The sequence below is a fragment of the Athene noctua genome, chromosome 16, assembly GCF_965140245.1.
Source record: "Athene noctua chromosome 16, bAthNoc1.hap1.1, whole genome shotgun sequence".
NCBI lineage: Eukaryota > Metazoa > Chordata > Aves > Strigiformes > Strigidae > Athene > Athene noctua.
This window is the reverse complement of record NC_134052.1, coordinates 1,450,018-1,473,256: the sequence shown is the minus strand read 5'-3', so window position 1 is coordinate 1,473,256 and position 23,239 is coordinate 1,450,018. Positions and strand designations below refer to the sequence as shown.

Genomic DNA, 23,239 nt, shown 5'->3' with positions numbered 1-23,239 from the left:
CTCTCCATCGGGAGAGTGGCACAGGGGCTCTGTATTTTGTCCTATTCTATGCTGGTTTCAGAATGCCACCTTGTCAAAACTGGGTATTTCTCCACCCCCAAAACTTCAGTTTTGAGAAACTCTAATTTTTACATGAAGAAGTATTGTCAAAATGTTCCAGGCTGGCTGTGATGCTTAGATGATTTGCTAGTTTTGAAATGTTTGCCCTCACTTGGGTGTTCTAGGCTATGGTAGGGACTGAGACTTTGATTCTGGGTTGTTGTATTATTCTTTGATTGGCATGATTAATTACAGATATTTGCAAATCCTGTAGGTATGTAGCTAAAAAGATCATCTAGACCATCCTCACTTCCAGAACTAAATGTACTTAAACCTCTCTGGTGCATGTTTCTCTGACCACCTAAAAATTTCAGCAAGGGGATTGCCAATTTCCATATGAAGCTCCTTCCAGTCTTTCTCTGTGAAAGTTTTCTCATACTTAACATAAAGATGCTGAGTATGAGCCCCATTCTTCCCCCTTTGATGTCAAGTTCCTAAAGGTATTAGCCAAGAGTAGAGTTGACTGATACTTTAAGAAATCACCCTCAGGCTATTTGCTGTGAGAAACATTGTAGAGATGTGTAGGAACTCTTGGCTGCCTGTTCTGGAGATGAGGCTTCATATCCCACCTCTGCAAGCTTTTTCTTACATAACCATTATCATATTATTTGGTTTTTCACCCTGTCAACAGATATACATATATTTCCTCATAATAGAATGAAACAGGTTTGATTTTTATTTTTTTTTTTAAGTATCTTGTTGTAGTGCCATCAGAAATAAGAAGCACAAATAGGCATGTGGAGACTATTGTCAAAAATATGAGACCTAGTGTGTGAGCCAGGCATCCAGGTCCAGTGTGGCCTCTGCTTATCTCTGCCTTGAGGAATGCTTCTGTCTTTCAGAGTGAGCAATACAGTACTGAAAAGACAACGGGGCTGCACCCAAGAATTTTGAACAGTGAGAACTGCCTGATCTGCCAAGCTGGAATCTCCAGGTTTAATCTTTCCTGAATTTTCCACTTTTTGGACTTCAGAGACAGGCACTTCTATGACCTCTGCTATTTTTTACTTGCCACATTTCCTCCTCTCCAGCAGCATGATGTTTCATGCAGACCACTCTGCAGTCAGACTTTTTGTGTGTAACTTGCCAGGAAACAGATTTTCTCTGTTTTTTTAATCTGTGTATTTCTGTCCACTTTCAAAAGACTCTCCATACTCTGCAAAGAGGTTCTTGAGCTATTGTGTTCCTGAGATTACATATGTGTTTAATCTCTCCCAAACTGGTTCAGTGGTCATTACTACAATTCTATTTCTTTTTTGACTTAACTAACAAGGAATGATAAATAACTTCAAAACAAATACATTTAAAAATATATGATGTTCCTGTCCTCCTAATTTCCTATCAGCACATAATTTTATTTCAAGTGTTATCACAGAACATGCTTTTTCTGTTTCACACAGAGAAGCAGATTGACCATTTTTATGTAGGCTTATGTTCTTGTATTTTAAAGCGTAACTATGCAAGTTAACCATTTTGAAATATTCTAAATATATTAAGTCCCATGACAACTTCTTGTATTTTTCTCTTCTCAGTCACATGAAGAATCAAAATCAACTTGATAAGGCAATTTTTAGCCCAACATTTGCTAGAGAGAGCTCCCTCCTTCTGAAAAACAAACATACTTTAGACTAGGGCAAAAGTACAGGTCTTTCAACTGCAATCTTTCCTCTGCTCAGTCCAGAATTCCTGTCTAAGTGCAGATTTAAAATGATATTAATTTTCCTTCTTAACCACCTGCTTCTGCAGAAGAAAAGTCAAAGGAAATCTCATGATCATATGGGGGAACAGGATCTCTTCACATCACCTGGGGCAAGCAGGGCCAGGGCACTCCAGATAACAAGGAAAATATTCAAATGGGTATTCCAGGATGCTCTGGAGATCATGATAAAGAGAAACCCAATTGCAAAAACTCAGTTCAGGTCCAGCAGGTCTTATTAACTCTGGTTCAGTGCCAATACTGCAAGACTGCCAGCTGGCCCCTGCACTATTTGAGTGTCTTTGCAGCATACTTTCCCAGTGCTCCAGGTTCTGAAAGGGCCCTGTATGTACCACCAGAGCCAGTGCAGGTCTGGCACTACGTTCTGTCTAATGCACTCTTTTAGTACTTGAAGTGTAGATCAGTGATAGCAGGCCCTTGGAGCCCTGGTGTATGTGGATTGACTTCTTCCAGAGCTTACTTGGATGTCTCTGCACTGCTCTTACCAGAACTCCAACTTCCAGAAATGCAGTGAGGGGCCATCTGACCGCATAGGGAAACCCGAGTTCTGCTGGATTTCTAGCTCTGGCTGTGTGCTGAAGGGAAATGGCATTTCTAAGGTTGAACCAGTAGTTTATATCAAATTTGTCATACTTCGTTTTCGCAAAATTTTTCTCCCTTGCATACAGAGTAAATCTGGACATTTTGAGACCAGGTCTGCCCTTAGTATGACATCGCAAGCTGAAAAAGGACTCTTAATGGGAGCTAATTATATTTTTATCAACTTAAAGGTACTTAGTCATCCCTGTAAGACTGAGTACTGTTAGGGGTGTCAGTGTGCATACATTCTGTACTGCCATTTCCCAGGATAAATGTTGTTTAAAAATATGAAAATAAGATATTTTTTTGATAAAAGTACAATCCTTACAATGCATTATGGACCTTAAAAGGTTTGGCAAGTATGGAGATCGATTCCCTAATCTGAAATTCCTTGGCTAGGGGTGCAGAGTGGTCCTTGCTCTGGTCTCCAGGAGGGAGAGTGCTGTGGGAGGAAAAGCAGATGTGAAACAGAACAGGCTCCTCAGTGCTGCACCTCACTGAGTTTGGTGAAACCTAGCAAGCAAAACCTGAACTCCATGGCTGAACTGTTCAGGGGAAGTAGAAATAGAACCTGATTACTTTTTCCAAGCTTCTATATCCTAGTGGCTGCTGCTACTGTTAAATATGATAAACTTCTATTTGTTCACTTTAGCTTGCCATCAGTACTCACTGTTTGCTGGGGCAAGCCCAGGACGTTTCCCTCCCCACCTGTCAAACCTGGAGTGTGCTTTGGCACCCTGCCACTGCAGAGTCTCAACGACTTGAGCAGACTGCTTCAGAAACAAGACATCCCAGTACTTACACCGCCTCTACTTCATGAGCTTTTCTTCCCATCTGTATGCCTTCTGAAGAAGAAAGTGTTTGCTGGTCAGAGAGGTTTTCCACTTGCGCCTTCTTCAGCTTTCCATTACCGCTCAGAGGTTATATGGGGTGCAGTGCTATACACTGTACTGTACTATATGCAGAGGTGTTCAGACTTAATTTATTCCCTTCTCCTGGATAAAGATTATTGCAGCTGTGTGTTTTGGAAAACTATCAATGAAGGGAGTTCAGCTCATACAACACACTTTCAATAGGGTACTGTACTCTATATTTCCAGGTTCTGTTTTAATTACACTTGCATATTACCTCGGAGGAAGCTGAAATCTGGAAAATGTTTTCTCATATACCATGTCTTAAACCTTCCTGACCTTCTGTTTTATACCAAGTACATTTATGTTTGTGATGAAAACCATATAATATGGGGCAAGGCTTGGTTATCCAGGATAATCTATCAGAAGCATGCTGTCAGTCCCTCCTAGCAAAGACTGAGCAATTTTCACTGAGAAATGTCCCCATCATCCCTCACCCCACCACCTTCCAGCAGTCAGTCCCTCTTCCCTTCACGTGGCTCCCAACAAGAGCCAGAGGAGTTGGCCATGTGTTGTGAATGGGGCAGAATAGTTGGCCCTTTCCTGGGGCAGTGAGAGGCTCCTGCTGCTCTGAAGAATCCCTGAGGGTCTGAGCAGCAGGATGGCTCATGCAGTGTCAGTGTATTTCCCATATCCTGAAAAAACAAGCAAAAGCCTCATTTAGAGGGGCTGTGTCCAGCAGTGCATGCCCAGAGCTTCGCAGAGGCTGGTGAGCAGGAGCAGCACGGGAGTCCTTGGGGTGCCGCACACCACTCCTGCCCGGCCAGGGACGCGAGCGCTGCTAGTGAGCTTCTGTATTGTCTGTGCTGGAGACCACTGGAAAAAAACAGCCCGGTGTCCATAATTAAAACCTCCTCAAGACAGCTGTCACTGTGCAGGGAGAGCAGGGCACCAGGGAGAGCTTCTTCATGCCACATACCCTCCAGCCAGGAATAAGCGGTTAGAAGCAGGTTACAGAGGTGCCCCATGAACTCTCAGCAAGAGGTGCAAACCTTCAGCGATCGGAAGGTGTGTGCTTCTCAGGGCTGACAGCAGAACAAACTCTGTATGAATCGGGCATCTGCTCCAGAGCATCTTTCAAGTAATCTTTAAATCCATGCCAAAGAGAACACATCCTTAGGATGTCTGGAGAATGTCCTGAGAGAAAGGGTTTTAGTGAATATGTGCGAGCACCAGAGAGTCTGCCAGTCCTCTGCCCAGCTCTTGAAGCTCAGCACTTCAACATTCAAGAAGTACAGATTGCTGTCAGCATCTTTCTTCACTTCTGGAAGAGTTCACTCCTCCTGGAGGCAGAGGTACATGGTGAGCCCTCCAGCCTGGGACACAGGTCTCTGCTCCCGAGTCTGACAGAGCTTGTGAGGTTGTGCCTTTACTTGTCTCAATGCCTCACCCTAAAAAGCAAAGTAACCTTTACTTCATAATGAGTAAAGGGAATTATATAAATCTTGTCAAGCAGGAACCTTTTAGTGGGACTAAGCTGCTTTTTAACTTGGCTGTAAACAAGGATTTTCAACTATGGGGCAAGAACTTATTAAATGGAAAGTTTTTCATTAGAAAGCAGTGATTATGGAAAAACAGTGTTGGTCATAATAGAAGGCTGAGTTTGAACTCCTGATGTGATGGTGTAGGTGAGAGGGAAAGCTGAACCCTGAACTATAATGAAGGTCAAAATCCAGTAAAAGAACAGAGTTACTAGTGTGTCTGTGGTAATGATGAGACTGTTACTGCAACATTAAAGGAGTTCTGGTGTTCACACTACAGAAAGTATTTGGAGTGGGAGTCTAAAGAAAAACGCACAAGAAGAAGAAAAAAATGTGGTAAGGAAGGTGCACAGCAAAAGCATAACCAAGTTGTTCTACCTCTTCCATAGAAAAGAAAAGAAAAAAATTCATCACAGTCCACCTAGGTAGAACAATGCCTGTGGGAGTAAGTTTTTTTATGTAGCAGACAAAGAAGCCAATTCATTGATTCAAAGTGGAAACTGGACAGTAGGTAGAAATAGCTGCTTATTAAAAAATGAAGTGCTAATATTCACAAAATTAGCTTAGAGCTGAATGTGGTGAGCTTTTTAAAACTTTCGGTCTTTAAATCAATCCTGGATCTCTCTTTCCAAATACTTCCAAATACCTAACTATTACGTAGCGTCATTTAATTCCAAGGAACTTTAAAAATAGGCTTCCTTTAAAAAAAAAAAAGGTGGGTAAAGAGACACCACATCAGAAAGCCATGCTTAGAGAAGAGGAACAGTGGCCAAAGCCCTGTTAAGTTCTACTCAACTGATTAAGCCAGGAGGTCCCACTGTACTAGTTCACTGCAAGTTTTGGGCTGCATACAGAACATAAGAATGGTTTAGCCAAGTCAGACCATGGATCTGTCTAGTCCATCTCCTATAGACAACAGCAGATCCCTGAGAAGAAAATAAGGACAGGACAAATTTGCAGCTAGATTTTCCTGGCACAGGTTCTCCACTTCCAGCTACCAGTGGCTCAGAAAGTCCCATGGACTTATGTTCAGCAGCTTTTCATGGATTTTTCTTCCATGGACTTATTCAGGTTTTTTAAGCATATGTAGACATTTAGCATCCAAAACAGGGTATGCTCAGGAGTTCTGCAGCTGGGCTACGTTGTAGGAATCAGTATCTTTCTGCTTGTTTCAAACCTGTCCTGAATTGGTTTCATTTGGTACATTGTGGTTCTTGTTTGGGAGGAAACTTGCTCCCAGTTCACATTCTTAGCCCTCATCACTTTTCCTTTTTGCTCCAGCCACCTCTCACTGAAGGGCTTCAGTCAATCTAATTACTCCTCTTGCAGAAGCTGTTTCATACTACTAGTCATTCTTATTGCCCTTCTCCAGCTCTGCTGTATCACAGAGTGTTCAAGAGTCATGTAAACCCCTGGAGTGCCTGCATACTGTTTTCTCATTTGCTCTCCATTTCCCTCCCAGTCATTCCTGAAGTTGCGTTCACTGCCTTGGTTGCTATAAAAACTGAGCTGACATTTCAAGGACTCAGAGGTAAAATTTTTTACCTTGGGTAAGCAGGGCTCATCAGGCTAAATCTTAATTGTTCTTCCTGCCCTTATCGCCTATGAATTAAACTACCATTCTTCAACCACACTATAAGATGCAGTCAGTATCAACAGTCCCATAATTTGCTCATAATTGCCAGGTCAGCACAGTGACCCTTTATAGAACTGAATTAAATTCCTTTTCTCCCGAGTCTCCCAAACCTCTGGAATTTCCCCAGAATTCCAAGATTTATTAAAAATCAGTAGGCTTATTGGTGCAGGTTAAATGTTTTAAAACTGACAATGCCAGCACATGCTCCTCATCACTTTCTTATCTTACAGGCATGGGGGATATTTCATTACTGTTGCAAGAAGTGAATTATTTCTTATGGCTTCTTCTCTTACCAAAAACATTATAATGTTTTGGGAGGCAGATAGCTCCACTGTGTTTACCTTTTGAGATAAATAGTAAGTTATTTTGCTTAGAACTCCAAAGAATCAATCTGTTTCTAAAGTTTCTGTGCCCCAGAAAGATTCCAGCTTACGTTTTCTGAAACTCATCGAACAAATATTCACACAACGTTATTCTATAGGAAAAAAAATGAAGTAATCAATAAGCTTGTCCCATCTCTGTAATATTTCTGCATACATCTGAGATTCATCTTCCATCACTGGCCCACACCAAGTGGGTTTAAATTCCAGTATAGACGCTATGAGGTGAAGATGTGTGGACTGCAGGCACTAGATGTTCAAACATGTCAGCCTTGACTGAGCCTGGGCACCAGGCTATAGCTCAGGGATTTGTAAAAATACTGTGATATGTATCATCACTGGTGTCAGTGACACCTTCTTGCAAACACCTTCACGTGCTAGAGTAGCTGCTTGGATGCATGCCCAGAGCCTGAATATCAGCTATGCTGCTGCCAATCGCTCAAGTCCTTTCTTTCGCTTCTCTCTCCCGCCTCACACTCTGTATTTCTTGCCTGTAGGACTCATACAGCAGCTGTTCTCACAATGTACCTAAAATATCAGGCTGTCTGTAATACAGCTGTTTACCTAAGGGCCCAGCAGTAAAAAGAATCAGTTGAATGTGGAAGCATTTAGTACAAGGCCTTCCTCTGTGTGATTCATATCAGAAATCTAGGTCAGATCACCTATTCCCCAAAGGGCACACTCTCTACAAGGTGTACCAGGGTCGATGTCTATCTCAGCCCTCCTTTGAAGCTCTCCAGCTTTATATTGCAGGGTGCCGGCAGGAATGTGACTTTCCCAAGTAGTGGTCCGAATGCAGCTGCGCAGTGGGAGACAGGAAGAGTTCCCACCTCCTGGTGCCTCCAGTCAGGTACAAGTGCAGCAGGGAGAAGGAGCTGAGCCCAAGCCCTCTGCACTCTGGGCAGGTAAAAAGAAAAACCAAAACAAGAGACTGTTATGTTTAATGGGACCCTCTCCACTGTTTGTTTGGTTTTTTTTTCTTAGACAGTAAGACCCTCTCATGCCTGCAGCTGAATCCCAAAGGGACAGAGGGACCCAATCTGCAGGTACCTGTCCACAGAGAGGAGACTCATTCGGGGCACTGTGTCTGGTGTTGCCCATCAGCTCCCTGCTCAGCACACAGATGCTTCAGTTTGCTCTCCCAGGGCCTGGCTCTTCCCTCTGACTGTCTGGGAAGCTGCTTACTTAGTGCTCTGAATCAGCCTGCTGCAGCCAAGGGCTGTTGCAAAAAGCACCAAAGGTAACTGTCCAGGGCTGCATGATCAGTCTTTTTAACCTCAGGCTGCACATGGCTTGGAGAAGACAGACTGTTTGCCTGTGGCCCAGCAGTGAAGTTCATGATCCATCTGAAAATCTCATAACCGAAAGTGCCTCATCATCCAGGCTCAGGGTTCTCAGTTCTGTTGCTTTGGACCTCCCACAGCAGCACACATGGCCACAGACACTATTGTGCTAAAACTACTGCTGTTCCTGGCTGTTCAATGCCACTGTCAGAAGTTATTTGCCTTTGCTGGGCTTTAGCAGCCTGCTCTTGCTCTAAACCCTCAGCAGCTTCTGGGCCAGAGGTCTGAGTAAATCCCTGAAAGCCACTACCATGAGAAGGACAGGCAAGTGTAAAGGAGAAGAGTTGCTCACACCAGCCTCTTAAGAAAAGGGTTTTTTTCCTGGTAGGAAAGTAGACATGTCTATTCCCACCAGCAGCACTGCCAACCAACCCATCTCTTGTTCTGTTTGGGTGTTCATTCACTCTACAGTCCATCTTGTTATTCAATCTTTCACCCCGTCCCCAGCCCCTGCTGTCCTGTGCTGCTGTGGGATTGCCTATCTGCCTCCCCCCGAAAGCAGCTTCTCCCTGAAGCCTTTCTCCCAAGCCACATTCCCTTGAGTATTTCTTCAGAGCACCTCTTCCTGCGACACGTGCTGCTCCATGCACTGCCATTAGCCTTTTACCCTCTCTAGCTGGGTTCCTGTAATCTGATCACTAACCATATGAGTTAATGACTTCTTTGACATCTAAATGTTATGAGTCCTATTGCATCTTTGCAGAAAAGAGAGCTCCCATGAAGATATACAGCCCCTTCTCTAAGCCCATGGAGGACCCAAGTTGTGTTTCTCTTTCAACATTTCTGGAGGAAGATTAATGCTTTGAAGCCATTTCCATGAGCAAAATGAAACGTGTCTGATTTTATCAATAAAAGGCTTATTTCTCACTTTTTGCCATGATAAATGGCACCTTGTGAAGAACAGACAGACAGTAACTGGACGTGCAGGATTACCCTCATTTAATGGCATTTCTCTGGCAGTACAATGGGCAGAGTCTGCTCAGCGTGGATTCCTGGATGGCAAAGCCTGGCACAAGATATTATAGCAAAGAGACTCTCAGAGAAAAACCAGTGAAAAGAACATTTTCTGTCCCCTAGCAGAGGGTCAGCCAATTAATCACTATTATTATTAACAAAGTCATTTTTTCTTGACAGCTGTGCCCTTCAAAATGACATCAGGGAAAACTGAACCCATTTGCATTACTTCAGCTAGCCAAATCATTGCAGAAAGTTGAAACTAGTTCTGAAAAAAAAAAAAAAACAACAGTAAAATAGGGACATCAGTGAACTTGGGCTGACAGAATAAATGGACTATTCTGAGCAGTCAGCAAAGTATATTTACTGCACTGTGTTTACTATTTTTCAAAAAATGTTAAGATTTCCTTGTTTATTAAATTTGTTGAGAAGCAATGAAATCTCATGCAATTTTAGTTTTAAATATCATTTTACTACCCAACAGCAACAGTAAATTCATAAAATAACACGCGACTGACCAGGACTATGGAGCAAAAAAAAAATTGTTTGCTTTGTACATTCTTATTAGTCTTGGCTAAGATGTTATAAAAGCAGTATCTTTTAACACCTTTTATTATACAAGGGTCAAGGGGTTTTTATGTTTCTTAAAGAAAGCTTCAAATAGCCCACATAGTGGGTTACTGCATCTTTCATATGGCTGCTGTATAAACAAGCACATTTTACACAGGAAATGACATAACCATGTAAAAGTGTACATGGAGTTTAGGCACATATTCAAACACTAATGGGAATGCATTGTTTTAAATGGCATACTTTTATGTTTACCTATTGAGCTTAGTACCCATATTTTAGCCAAATACAACAAAAATTATCCACACATACCTGTCTTATAGTGTACTGTTTATTTGAAATTTGGACCTTCACAAAGACTCTCATGGGACAGATAATGACCCTAAAAAGTAAATACAAATGAGGCATTCTCAGTGAGAGAGTGAAACCTGCCATCATAAAGGTGGAAAGCTGAACTTTTAACCTGTATTGCTTTACAGCTCAGGTTTCTGTACATTTCTACCATCCAGTTGCTAACACCAATTCACCCATGGGAAGAAAGCTGTAACAATAATTTAGGGTGTCTATCTTTGCACTTTATATAATGACCAGGGTAAAGAAAGTAGTGCCAAACTTTTGCAATTTCAAGGTCCTCTGTTCCTTTCCAGTTTCTTTGCTGTGTGTCAGCCCCAGACTGTGCCCTATCCCTAAACCTCTGTTTTCAGAGAGCAATGAGGGTTGAGTGAAGTCCACCTGGGTTGTGCTTCTGTGCCTATTGGTGATCATGAATGTTTGTAATGGCCACCATTTACATATCTTAGGAACTTTTCATACCTGTTTCTGTTCTCACACCAGATAACTGAAATTGCAGATTTCCATGTAAAGCTTTGACAAGATTTGCAATGGTTTGTGAGTGGAAATTGAATGGATATGTGGAATTCAGAAAAAAACAAAACAAAACAAAACAACAACAACAACAAAAAAGTACACTGTGGCAGTATCTTTTTTGTTGCTACTGAAATTTTGGGTGAACTAAGAAACTGCTTTGAGAAGAGCAGTGGAAGAGGTCACTTTCTTCAGTACTCTAGATTTAAGTGATCATAACCATTCAGTAAGTATTTTATAATTAATTACAGAGACAGAAGGCTGTGCCAGATGATCCCAACGGCTCAAACAATACACCACTAAAGCACCTATAGGCTGGTATATATTTACACCATGGTGAAAGTCAGTAGGCCACTCCAGCATAAAATAGCGTTGAACTGGAATTCCTTGAGTTATCAAACAATCGCAGTAACTGAAATGCAAAAGCATACTTTGGACATCACCAAAAAAATTCAATTTGAGAGTTAAAAGTGAAAAAACTACCTTAATCCTGCCATCTGCTCAGGCCACCATTATAAACTCCTCACTTTGAGCTGGACCAAACTTGGGTAGTGCCAGGGCCATCTCTTCTGGATGTTACCACATCTGAGCTACCACCTAAGCCAAGTGAATGTCATGTTACCTCCTAACCTGAGCACTTGGGCTGAAATTGCTTCTGTTTAGGTCAAACACAATATCTGGCAATTTTGATGCAGTAATAATCCATTATAATTCTAGCATTTTAGTATCTGTAGTTTCAAATGTGTGTAAATTGATATTAAAGACCTACTAGTGTTTGGGGGGTTTTTTTCCCTTTCAAGGTATAACTCCTACCTAGCAGAATTTTGGTTTTTGAACCATTACCAAAGGGTGCTTCAAAAAACTTCAGTATGTCAGTATTTCTTTTAATTTTTCCTCAGTTCATACTGTTTGCTTTGGGATAATTGCAAAATCTTAGCATTTTTTTTCCATTTTGATGCTGATACATATTCGATTTCATTTTACTATTTACCTGAATCTTTATCATGCTTTATTCATGTATTGTGAAATTCATACAAGGTCAGGAAACAAGAACTGCAGAGAGATACCTACTAGGTTCTAAGAACTTTTTATCATGACCAGCATCCCCAGGACCCTCAGGCTGATCAACAGCTCTGCAGTGTGAAGTGTATAGCAGTTTTCCTCCTCAGATTTCCAAACTGTCAGGCATTGCATGTAGTACCAATGCTACCTTCCTCCAAAGCTGTTGCAGCATCTCATGAATCCAGCTGGCACTAAAGAAAACTGCTCTTTTCAGGCAGTTATAATCCCAGAAGTTAACTTGTCTGTTAAGACAACTTAGATTTGCTTCAAGTGAATTTAAACAGGTGATTTTAAACTGATCACGCTTAGCCATTGAGGAATGTGCCTGTCGTTAATAAATGGCATGTCACAGCTGTATATGTCATACTTGAGAACAGGGATTTCACTGGGAATGTGCAGACAGGCATGTGCATGGGGAGCAGCACTCTCACGCAAGGAAGAAAGGAGATGGCCCTTTCTCATGGTCATCTAGCCAACCTCTCCAGAAGGTGCTTCCTTAAAAGCTGCAGGACAGTCACCTAGAAAACAGCCAGGAGTGAGAAAAGAACTGCTTGAACAGAATGGGCAAAAAATGTCTGAGATGCCCTCTTGGCTGTGGACTTGGCAGAAGAATGTTTGTAGCAATGGTAAGTCATATCTAAATAAGCTTGTAGTACTCCTTGTTGTTTTGGAAGTCATATGAGACTGGCTGGTGATAAGCAGTTAGTCAGGGGACAGTGACTGTTGGTCCTGGCCCGAGACTTCACTGGGACGAGGAGGAGCAGAACCTGGGAAGCACACACGTCCAGAGTCCAGGAGGGAGACAGATGAGCCCTGGGAACAGCCCTGGCCCACAGAATAGATCCCTAAGATGCCAGAATTTCTCATGCACATCTTACAAAGCAGCTTCAAGTGCTCCTCATTCTACATGCCTGTTTACCTGTTTGTGATTCGCCTTCCTGTCAAGTAACAGCATTCTGACCCACCTTCTTTTGTGTCATCACATGGCCTGCCCCAAGCAGTATCAGTTCCTGCAGGCAGAGATCGTGGCGCTGAGCTATCACCAAGAGATTGTACATATGAAAGCTCCCTGCAGTGCTTTTTCTGTATCACCATGCTACAGGTTATGGTACCTGACAGATCTGCCCACACAGGGGAACTCCATGTGTCTGGCAGCAAGGCCACTTAACCAGGTATTTTAAGCTGATTAAAGGCTCGGCTGCCTAGAGAGAGCAGGAGGAAGGGCAGAGCTCTTTGTCACTGTTTCGCTATGGCTGTTGACAAGGAATTGAGATGGTTTGTCACTAGTGTGAGCTAGAGCGTCCAGTCTGGGGTACTGACCAGTAGGACTCAAGGGCCATATTCAGCTCCCTACCACTACCCACACCAGCGATGCTGTGCAGAGGAGAGTTCCAGTCCAGGAAATCATGTGACATGATGGTTTAAACTGTGATGAAACAATATAAAACCTTAGCATTTATAATTTATACTATTCATAAGCTACTTCAACAATTTCTGATGGTTCTTATGGCCTTTCTGATCTGTCTACAGTTGAACATCTGGTAACCAGTTTTGTAGGTAGAAACATACACAGAGTAATCGCACAATAAATTTATAATCCATGTCTAGAATAGATAAAGCAGATATGCAAACACACAGCCCTTGGAGGTTGGAATAAAAGGATACCAGAGCTCTTTTGCAATCATCTGCATAACTCATTTTTGCCCCAGATACATCGAGTGATAGTGTCATTCCCCAGCAGATCAAACCATGACATATTTTCAGATCTTTCTTCCAGTGTTTCCACAGTTTCTCCCTGTGGCCGCAGAATTAGAGGCAAGCAAAATACATGGACATGTTTTGCATACCACTGGTATTCTGCTGCACTGAAAAATCCCTTTCACTTGTATTTATTGTACAAAACCATTAAAAAACAATTTCTTAATAGCATTGCAATTATGCAGAGTTGGACAGCTAGACACAATGTAGCACTGTGTCAATAATTTATTACATCTTATGCCATAATTGAACACTTTTACTATGAGCATTTGAGAACAACTTGGACCTTATACAGAGTAATATATCTTGCTACATAATAATGGAAGGGTGGATACTTAAGAAAGATATGTAGCTTGGAGGAAAACATACATGGAAGCAAATACCTCCTGCATCATCTATCTCCATGTAAAACTTAAAACTAAATCAACATATTATATTTAATGACTCCTTTTTTATATATGCATAGTTTCAAGAGCTAATCAAAAAGAAATCATATTACAGTGTAACTATTTACACCAAGATGGGAGCACACCAGAACACAACCTTCTCTTCTAGACATCAGGACTCTTTTCTTACATTTCTTAATGGACAAAGCACATGGGACTCAGACATAAATTCAGTGCCAAGAACATTGTTCAAAGGATCGAAGAGGTCATATCCACAGCTCACTGATACCATCTTTACCCACTGCCTCGAGACTAAAAGCAGGTGATCTAGAGGTGTGGAGATATAATCTTCTCTGTCACGGACTTCAGATAGAGCTAGTCTCACGTCACTGACACAAGGCCTTATATCAGGCTGCATGACAGCATCCCAATGCTAGTGAAATATGCCCATGGTGGAGAGACATATAGAAGCACTGGGTTTATTGCTACATCCTTGTAAACATACTTACCCTAGAGGTAAGAAATCTAGTTAACCTTGTTTGAGGAGAGGTTATGTTCAGTGTGTCATATTACCTTTCATAACATATTCATGTGAACAACTGTTCTGCTACCTACAACCACACGACTCCACCACCATGTCCTCATATTGCTTGTACACCACATTGTTTGCAGAGTCAATGAAAAGAATGCTAATAGGACTCAGCCTAGTTGGGACACAGCAAGTTGGGGGTGTTGACTCTGGGTCCATTGAGTTCATTAAGGTTTGGATAACTGCATGATTGGTGGGCTCCAGATGGGATCGAAGGGGGAATTCACAGAGCCCTTCGCAGTGATAGGCTTCATACTCTAGAGGGGCTATTATCCAGTCATCCCAGCCCATATCCTTAAAGTTCACGTGGAGGGCTTTTCTGCTACACCTTGCCTTCAGATTCTTAGTGGGCCTCTTCCCTTGCCGTGTTGCTAGAGGAGCTCTTCTCTTCCGCCTCTGATTGAATAAGTACTCATAAACAGTCTTGTCATCTTGGCCAGATCTAGCTTTGATTTCATTGAAGAATAAGTCTCTTTTTTTCGTCCTCCCAAATACCAAGAAGAGAGCCTTTTCATTGACCTGTCTTCCTGTTCTATTAAATCCCACACTCCTGAGATCAACGGCTCTCCCCCTGTCAAAAGTTTCCAGTTCAAAACACAAGTTAACCAAGTTCTTAAAGTTCCTGAAAAGTTTCCAGATGTCAAACACTTCCCATTTTGGTGTATCTGTGATACTGACAGGACGAGAGTCCAGAAGTGTTGCTGCTTGCCTGTTTGTAGAGCAACTAAATAATTTCACTTGGGAAGTTTTTCCAGAAGAATGAGACTTCCACGTATCAGAAGGCTTCTTCCTCAATATTCGAAGCTCTGCTCCCAGCAAACCATCTTTTTCTAATGCACTGATGTCAAAAATATATTTTTGTTTTCTTATAGTTGGCGCTCGCTCATCTAAAAAAAGCACACACATTTTAAAATGTATATCAAGCACAGATCAAGATCAGTTATTCAATTCTTAATGGTTTTCCTGAAGTTTGCTCATAAGTCTGGAAGTTTCCTTAATTAGCCCACCAAACAGAAAGAATAATTTTTGTCTAAGGGATCAGCTCTGTGCAGGGACCCAGAAGAACCCAGTGACTCAACAGGGAAATGAGTTTCTGAGTTTGCCCTGTAGAAATCTCATTTCTTTCACTGGCAGGCATTTTCTAGCTTCAAAGTAGCAATTAGCCAATTGAAAAATAGTCCTTTTTCAGGGCTGAGCACTCACAGGGCCTATTCACCACTTATATCCTACTTAAATTACTGAAACAGAGCTTCAGTGCTGCCCAGGCTTCATGCTGGCTCCAAACATGAGCAAATTTACCCTTAGACGATACAATAGTGAATTAGTCCTTTAAAACCAACAACCCCCAGGAACTGCCAGACACAAGGATAATTGCCTTATTAACTTAACTCCACATGATTCACAACTTTTTCAAATTGGGCAGAAAAACATACCTCCCTTTAACCTGAAGTTACATTTGCTTGGTTAAGCTCATAAGCAATGCTAACAAGGAATATGGCTGAGCCAAAGTTTTAGCGACATTACATTAACAATGCCTTCCACTGGCTAGCTGAGAACCTGAATGCAGCACTTGTGAGCAGTGTATCATCCCTTCCCAGAAGCCAAGCTATTCATAATTAATTGGCAAACAAATCCAGTCCTGGCTGAGTCTTCCATCGCTATTACTTTATCAGCTGTAGCCTTTGTTGCTTCTCCAAGTACATGACAAATCACTGGAAGCAACATGGGGCTCTCCAACCAGAGCGGTAAGGTGAACATCATTCTTTGGGAGCCTGGTTATTTCTTGTGTGAAAGCAGACACTAGTCCAAATTTCAAAAATTTGGAACCAGAATGTTGAACAGCAAGTTCTGGAGTCCCAGAAGTTATTACTCTTGTTAGTCTGTGCTTAGCTGTGGGCTTCTATGGACAGAAGTTTGGTGGTACCTGAAAGCATGAGCTCCGAGCTGGCACAGATAACCCCACCCTACGCTATAATGACTCTGGGTCTACAGTGTAGTTCCTCATGATTCTACCTTGAACAATTCAAGCTCACCCTTTGATTACTGAAACTTGTGTTTTTGTCACGGAATAGCCCCGTTCTTAGCATATCATGTGTTTTTAGACATACTTTACAATACGATTCTAATGTCAACAGTTTCCAGGAGCTAGTTATGGAAAGAAAATAAGGCAAAAATTTAAAAGATTTTTAAATGCCTAAGCATGCAAAGATTGATTGACTTTCAACAATATGCATCTAAAATATTTTCTAAATGTTTTGTTTGGCTGCCCCACAACCATCAAGTGCTGCCTCTAAATGAATTTTCTAAGATTTTTTCCTAAGGACAAAATCTGCAGCAAAGATGTACAATTTAATTTACATTAAAAAGAGCTATTTGACTTTAACAAAGTATGATTATTTTCTAATACTCTCTACATGTATAAACACTCAGACATCTCTCTGTGTACACACACACACACACACACACACACACACACACACGAGCTCCTTTCTTACCTTGTCCTTTGTCTATAAAGCTGGTTATTGTATTGGCAAGTCCAGCCTCCAGTTTTACACTTCCATTAACACCTTTTCTTTCTGCATCTGAGAGAGTCCTGTACAAAGAGAGCATGTATTCATGTGGCGTTATAGGGGGATGTCTGAAAGTTTCCTTAGTTTCCCTCTGGGTTACAGGCTCTTTAGTCTTTTTGGTTTTGAAAGAATCAGTGTCAGTATTGCTTGTGCCAGTTTTTTTCAAAGCCACCTTGCTGCTAAGATTTTGAACCTTTGGAGTCACTGTCCTTACTCCAGAAGGTCTGCTGGGGACTTGTCCTACCTTGCCCTCCGTGACTGCTGTTCTTGAGAGAACCTTCTTTGATTCATCGTTCTTGGCCAGCAGAGCTCCAGCCTGAACAGCACTGCTTTTAGTCCTAGCCTTTGAGGTCCCAGTACTATATCCATGGCTTGCAGTCCTCAGTGTACCTGCCCGTGCTGAAGGATTCCTCTCTTTTCCTTCTGCTTTTAAAAAACCTAGTTTAGATCCTGGATTACTTTGACCTGCTTCAGAATTACTCAGCGCTCCAGGAACGAGATCCAGAGACAGCCAAGTCAAATGCCAAAGCAGTAAAGTGAGAAAATGCAGGATTTTCATCCTCTGGTCTTCCTCTGAATGCCACTAAAGAAAAAATCAGAAAAGGTTCCTCCAGTTTGGCAGAAGAAAACATGAAAGAAATTAAAAACCAAAGTCAGCAAAAAGGGTTTTCGTTTGAGATTAAAACATTTCAAATCTCGTTGTTCAATACTTGTATCCAGTCCCATAGTGGAAATGCTCATGTACCCAGATACGATCTCCCCTGACTTCAGTCAGCAGCTATAAAGAACTTGTTCTTGAAAAGAGAAAGTTTACCACCTCGTTTTCTTCTGTAAAACTGACTGAAAACTTGAAGGAGTCCTGTTTAAATCCAAGGGGTTTTTTTTCCAAGAAGGAAGAATGGCGTAATGCTGCCTCTGTGTTAAAAGGTTTTTTTAAAGTTTTGAATCCTTTCCAGTGAAAATATTTCACACACAGAGACCTGCAGGTGCTCAGAAATCTTTTACAAACCTGAACTCAGGAATTGGAAACGGAATTCCAACAAACCTATTTAATTACTCTCTGATGTCATGCTGTCTAAACTAATTTAACTGCGATATATTTCTTTAAAAAAATCTTCTTTACCCTTTTCATTAGCATGAGTCATACTCTGCCTCATGTGAAACAGCTCCACAGGCTCAAAACTCCAGAGGATGCCTTTTCAAGTGGCAATACGACCTCTACCTTAGCCTTCACTGAACTTCACATTTAAACAGGACAAACTGCAAGATCAACAACTGAGACCTGTCATACAATCCACTGGACACATACATTAAAATATCTAAGTATAATTAATTTAGCTCTTTTCCAGAGGACTGTAACAGTGGCTTCACTTTGTACTCCAGTGACTGAAGGGCTGAGCTAGTAACACAGGCGCTTAATAAGTTTAAAGTTTAATTTTTCACAAACACAACACGGCCATGCCCACAGTCAGTGTATTTTGGCATATTTATTGCTATGCTTTAAAAAAATGCATATAAGCCCAGTTGGAGAAGAAGCTTCTGCGGGTGGGGATGCCCGCAGGGTGGGCGGCGGAGCAGTGCGGGGCAGCAGTGCACCCTGCAGGCAGGCAGCCTCCTCCGGCCAGAGCCACTCTGGAGACACCCCGAACCCCCAGTCCTTCCTCCAGAGGCTGCTCAACACCAGACTTTGTTTTAAAATTAGATGCACAACTTCCAAGAGCTGCCACCCTCATGGCCACAAGGCTGGTAGTTAGAAATCAGCGTTACTTACGTGTCAAGTCTGTCCTGCTGCTTTCAGTGGTACAAAAGAGCATGTGGAGCGAGTGTGTCTTTCATAAGCTGCAAAAAATGAGCTGTTGTTGTTCTAAATGAGCCTTCGGGAAATGAGGCACTGGGCTGGATTGAACAGGGATTAACAGGACCCTTCTCTCATCTTGCACCGACGCTAAACCCAGTCCTCCTCCTTCAGCTGTTTTTATTTCTGAGGCAAGCAGAAAGGGAAGAGATACACCACTTTTCAGCTTGATTTGTGCATGCTGTAGCATTTCCCACCCTGACTGGTATCAGAAACGCCAAACTACTTTCATGAATAACATGAGGAGCTCTGAATGCTTTACCTTGTTTTGATGGAGGATAGAGATCACAGATGTCACAAATAAGGTAGATCCAAAAACTCACCCTCCTTAATGGGCCTTCCTCTGATGTCAGTTGTAGTTTTGATATTCCCCATCAAAATAAAGCAGCTTTTTCCTGAGTAACTTCTGACAAAACCATTCTCCAGCAGTTGCTCCACGCCATCACCATGGCCCCCCCAACCATGCCATCCTATTACCCGTCCCATAATCCTGGGTCAGGTTCTGTGCTATTGGAGCATTGATTAGCTCACGAGTAGGCCACAAAAACAGCTAAATGTTGAGTTCCCACTTTTAATCAAGCAGGAGATCTGAGCTTTTCATGAGAAGGACTCTGTTGCTGCCTCCTGCAACACTGGCTAGGACTTTGGTTGGCCAGAGTTCAGCGGCAGTGCTGCATCCACATGACAAACATCTGTGGGTGCCAATGTGATCACAGGGTGTGTGCTTCAGGTGTTAGTGTGTGTCTGTAGCCAAGCATTAAAGAAGAATATAATCAGAAGCGCACGTTGCTGGCTCACAGTCAGTTTTCCATCCACTAATACCCCCAAGTCCTTCTCCTCAGAGCTGCTCTCAATCCACTCCTCACCCAGCCTGTGTTTGTGCTGGGGATTGCCCTGACCCATGTGCAGGACCTTGCCCTTGGCCTTGTTGATCTCCATGAGGTTTGCATGTCCCACCTCTCCAGCCTGTCCAGGTCCCTCTGGATGGCACATCCCTTCCCTCCAGCGTGGCTGCTGCAATGATGCATATCTGGTAGGTCGGGAAAGCCAGGCACAACATGAAAAAGGAAACAGCATTTTTGGATGTTGCTTGGAATCAATGGAAAGCCAGTTGTCTTGGGATCTGAGTAGTCTCTAAACAGTGAAGATCTGGAACAAGAATCTCAGGAGACCTTATGCAAGAAGGTCACCAAGAATGAAGCCGGGACACTGGGAATCAAGCCTGATGATGACAGCCCAGCTGAGGCTGCAGCATTTTGCTAGCAAGGCTGGAGAACTCTTGTTTCTGCTGTAGATCTAAGGACACAGGAGCCTTAGAGTGCTCCAAGCTGCTCCCACCATGTCCCACACCCCAGGCACAGGAGGCCTGGAGGGGTGTGAGAGAACTTGGTTGGAGCCATCCAGCTGTTTGCTGTGACTCTGAGAGCCAGTCCCTTTGGAGACTGAGTCCAACATGGTGCTTACACACAAGTAGAAACTCTCAGCTCTTACAGAGCAGCAGTTTAGTTCAGGAAGATATGAAAACTCGAGACAGGAGCAGTGCTGTATATGGAAGGGTGAAACTTGTCTAGCTGCAGTTTCAGAAATTTCTTTTCTATCTTTGTCTCATTTGAAAGGAATTTACAGCTTTAAATTAACTTCTCTCTTCATCTTTTGATCAATAAACTAGAGCTCCTACAGCCACTTCATATAAAGCAGGTTTTCAAAGCTCATTCCCAAAACATGCTACCCCCAGTTCTGAGTATTTTCGGGTTTGCATAGATTTGTAATGATGCTTTAGCTATGTTAGAATACATAGAGCTGAATCCATCTCAATTATATTTAGGCTTCCACTGTATTGGAGATCATTATCTAGACAGCCTTAACAGTCAAGAGAGAAAAATAAGAAATGAACTAGGACTGTAAGAAGTCCCCCATCTGGCAACTGGTTCACCACATTGTGCCATCCACATGGTGCCAGTGAAATGGCTTCCACACACTCCCTGGGAGGGCAGCAACAGCTGTGCCTACCTGTGCTGCTCATTACTGGACTGGCTTTGCTGGGAAAGCCCTGAGAGCTCTTGGCTTAGCAAAGCCTTCGGCAGCTCAAGTACATTTGTCCTTCTCCCAGGAATTGCTACTGGTGCTCATCCTACCACTGGGTGAGCGGAGGGTGTGCAGGTATCTGTGTATTCAGCGCTTCGCAGGACCACAGCCGATCTGAACTTGCCCTCCTGCCCAGCCAAAGCCCCGCTGCAATGGGCGACCTCCCCCACCTGCTGTGCTGGCCCAGCTCAGGGCAGGTGGGCTGGTGTGGACCCTGGGAACCCCACTGCTGGGGTGGCCTCTCCCCGCTGAGGGGGGTGCCTGTCCGGGGGAGAAGAGCTCTCTGCCAGGCAGGACTCCATCACTGTCCTGCTGCACCAGCACAGGCAGCAGGAAGAGAAGTGCAGGAAGCTGCAGCAAAGCCTTGAGCAACTGGAGCAGGAATGCCAGATGGCCAGCAGCCACCAGCAGCACCTGCAGTCGCTGGTAGAAGCACTCAGAAGGTGAGTGTCCCCTCCTCCTCCTGCGTTCTGGAGGCAACCTGCTTCCAGTCCTGGGAGTTCAGAGTGTTATGGGCAAAGAACTCGCCTGCCCTCCCCGTGTATGCCCCCGTTTGGCCCTTCAGCATCCTCCTGTCACTGCTTTTCCTGCTCTCCTGTGAATCCGAAGGCTGTCTTGGAGACTCGGAGCGAAGCTGAAACAAGACGCTTCCCTCTAGACATGCTGGTTCTCTGAATTCTGTTCTTTGGGGGCTCTTTCCTAGCCACAGCTTCCCAGTGAATGAGGGCAAAAGCCTGCCTGCCTTCCTGTGTCCCTCTCCAGTGGCCTTGTGAGGGGAAGGGCAAGTTCTTCCTTAGCGTGCTGCCCACAGCGTCAGCCTGGAGTGACTGAAATGGGATCCGTGACGCTTCAGGCCCGTTCGTCCTTCTGACTGAGCCTTGTCTCTGCAGTGACTGTGCAAACGTTGAGAAAACCAGGGCAGAGCTACAGCAACAGCTTGAAGAGACGGAGCAAGAAGCCTCGCGTCTGCGTCAGAGTAACACTGAACTGCAGCTGAGGGAAGATGCAGCCCAGGGGGAGAGGGTGGAGCAGCAGCAGAGGATGGAGAGAGCGCATCGTGACCAGGAGCTCCTGTGAGCATTAAAGCTTCCTCTGGGCAGGGGTGGGCGCTGCCAGACGGTGGGAGGCCCCCCTCAAAGAATGGATTTTGTCTGCTCAGCATGTGTAGCACAGACTGGTGAAGGGAGCACGTGGGCAGATCTGGCTCCCTGCTGACGCACAGCAGAGGTGCCTCCTTGTACTTTCTTTATGGCTCTTGAAAAGAATCATTCCAAAGCTGACCAGAGTAGACCCGATGACAGGCCTAAGGTGAAAGAAGGAGGTTCAGGCTGGCTTTAAGGAGAACAAAAAATGGAACCATGAAGGCAATCTTGCTCAGAAAGGTTGTGCAGATTGCATCCCTGGGAATTTGGAAGGCCCAGGTGGGTCGAGCCTTGAGCAACCCAGACTGATCCCATAGCTGAGCCCAGGTGCTTTGAGCTGAAGATTGGGCTAGAGGCCTCCTGGGGTCCCTGCCAGCCTGAATCATCCTGTCATCTTATGGTTATTGGACTGGAAATTCATACAGATCTTTGTGTTTGTTCTGGACATGCTTCCCACTAGTTTTGTCATTATCCTCCATTCTGATCTTGAGACAGACTGGAAACATTCAGCCACTTAATGGTTTTACAAATATCTTTAGTATTTCCAGCTCCCTCTCTCTTAACCATTTCTTGTCCATCATGATGACCTACACATCTACATGTTCCTCTCAGGGAAGCTATTTAACGTCTTTGGTCATCCTCTTTGACCTTCACCTTCCCTATCTCTAGTTCTACTTTCCACGGACAACCAGACAATATATAAGATGTGGGTGAAGCATGTATTTCTGTAGTGATAACATACTACAGTTTTGTTCTCTATTCTTTTGACTTGTCACATCATGATTTCAGACCTGCTCTTTGAAAGAAATCACATTATCAACCAAGCCCTGTGCATTGCTCTGAACCTAGTCACAAGCCACCTTCCCTGTCATGGGTTTCTTGATGAACTGATCGTTGAAGAAACCTCTGACTATTTATAAATATAGTCTTGATATCAGCACTGTACCAATCTATACAGATGCAACTGCATTACCTGATATAATGCTGTGGCATACCTGATCTATATGGATGCAACTGGAATCTCCCATTGTTTTAATTTTTTTTTTGCTCTTGTCACATCTCTGCTTCCCATCAACAGATCACAATACCTCTCATCATCCTGATCAAGCTGGTAGTAATATTTCTCAAGTAATATATAAATGTATAATGCATAAATACAGTATTTTATTGTAGCCTTTTTATGTGCCTCTATACAAAAGTAATGCTAAAAGTTTTGGCAGAATCCCAGGCAGTTTGCACCTGCTCCACTAGCTGTACC

General features: G+C 43.2%; 1 protein-coding gene across 1 annotated transcript; it reads right to left on the bottom strand.

Moving 5' to 3' along the window:
* Positions 1-14,347: 14,347 nt before the first annotated feature.
* On the bottom strand, positions 14,348-17,458 carry GDF5 (growth differentiation factor 5). Its single transcript, XM_074920318.1, has 2 exons — positions 16,825-17,458; positions 14,348-15,216 (listed from the first exon to the last, which is right to left on the bottom strand). The coding sequence occupies exons 1-2, from the start codon at positions 17,456-17,458 to the stop codon at positions 14,348-14,350; spliced, it is 1,503 nt and encodes a 500-aa protein (XP_074776419.1).
* Between the last annotated feature and the right edge of the window lie 5,781 nt (positions 17,459-23,239).

Excerpts from the sequence above, each read along its gene's own strand:
- GDF5 (XM_074920318.1), bottom strand. The coding sequence starts at position 17,458 with ATGAAAATCCTGCATTTTCTCACTTTACTGCTTTGGCATTTGACTTGG. Across the intron at positions 15,217-16,824 it reads CTTTATAGACAAAGGACAAG|ATGAGCGAGCGCCAACTATA; the intron begins GTAAGAAAGGAG and ends TGCTTTTTTTAG.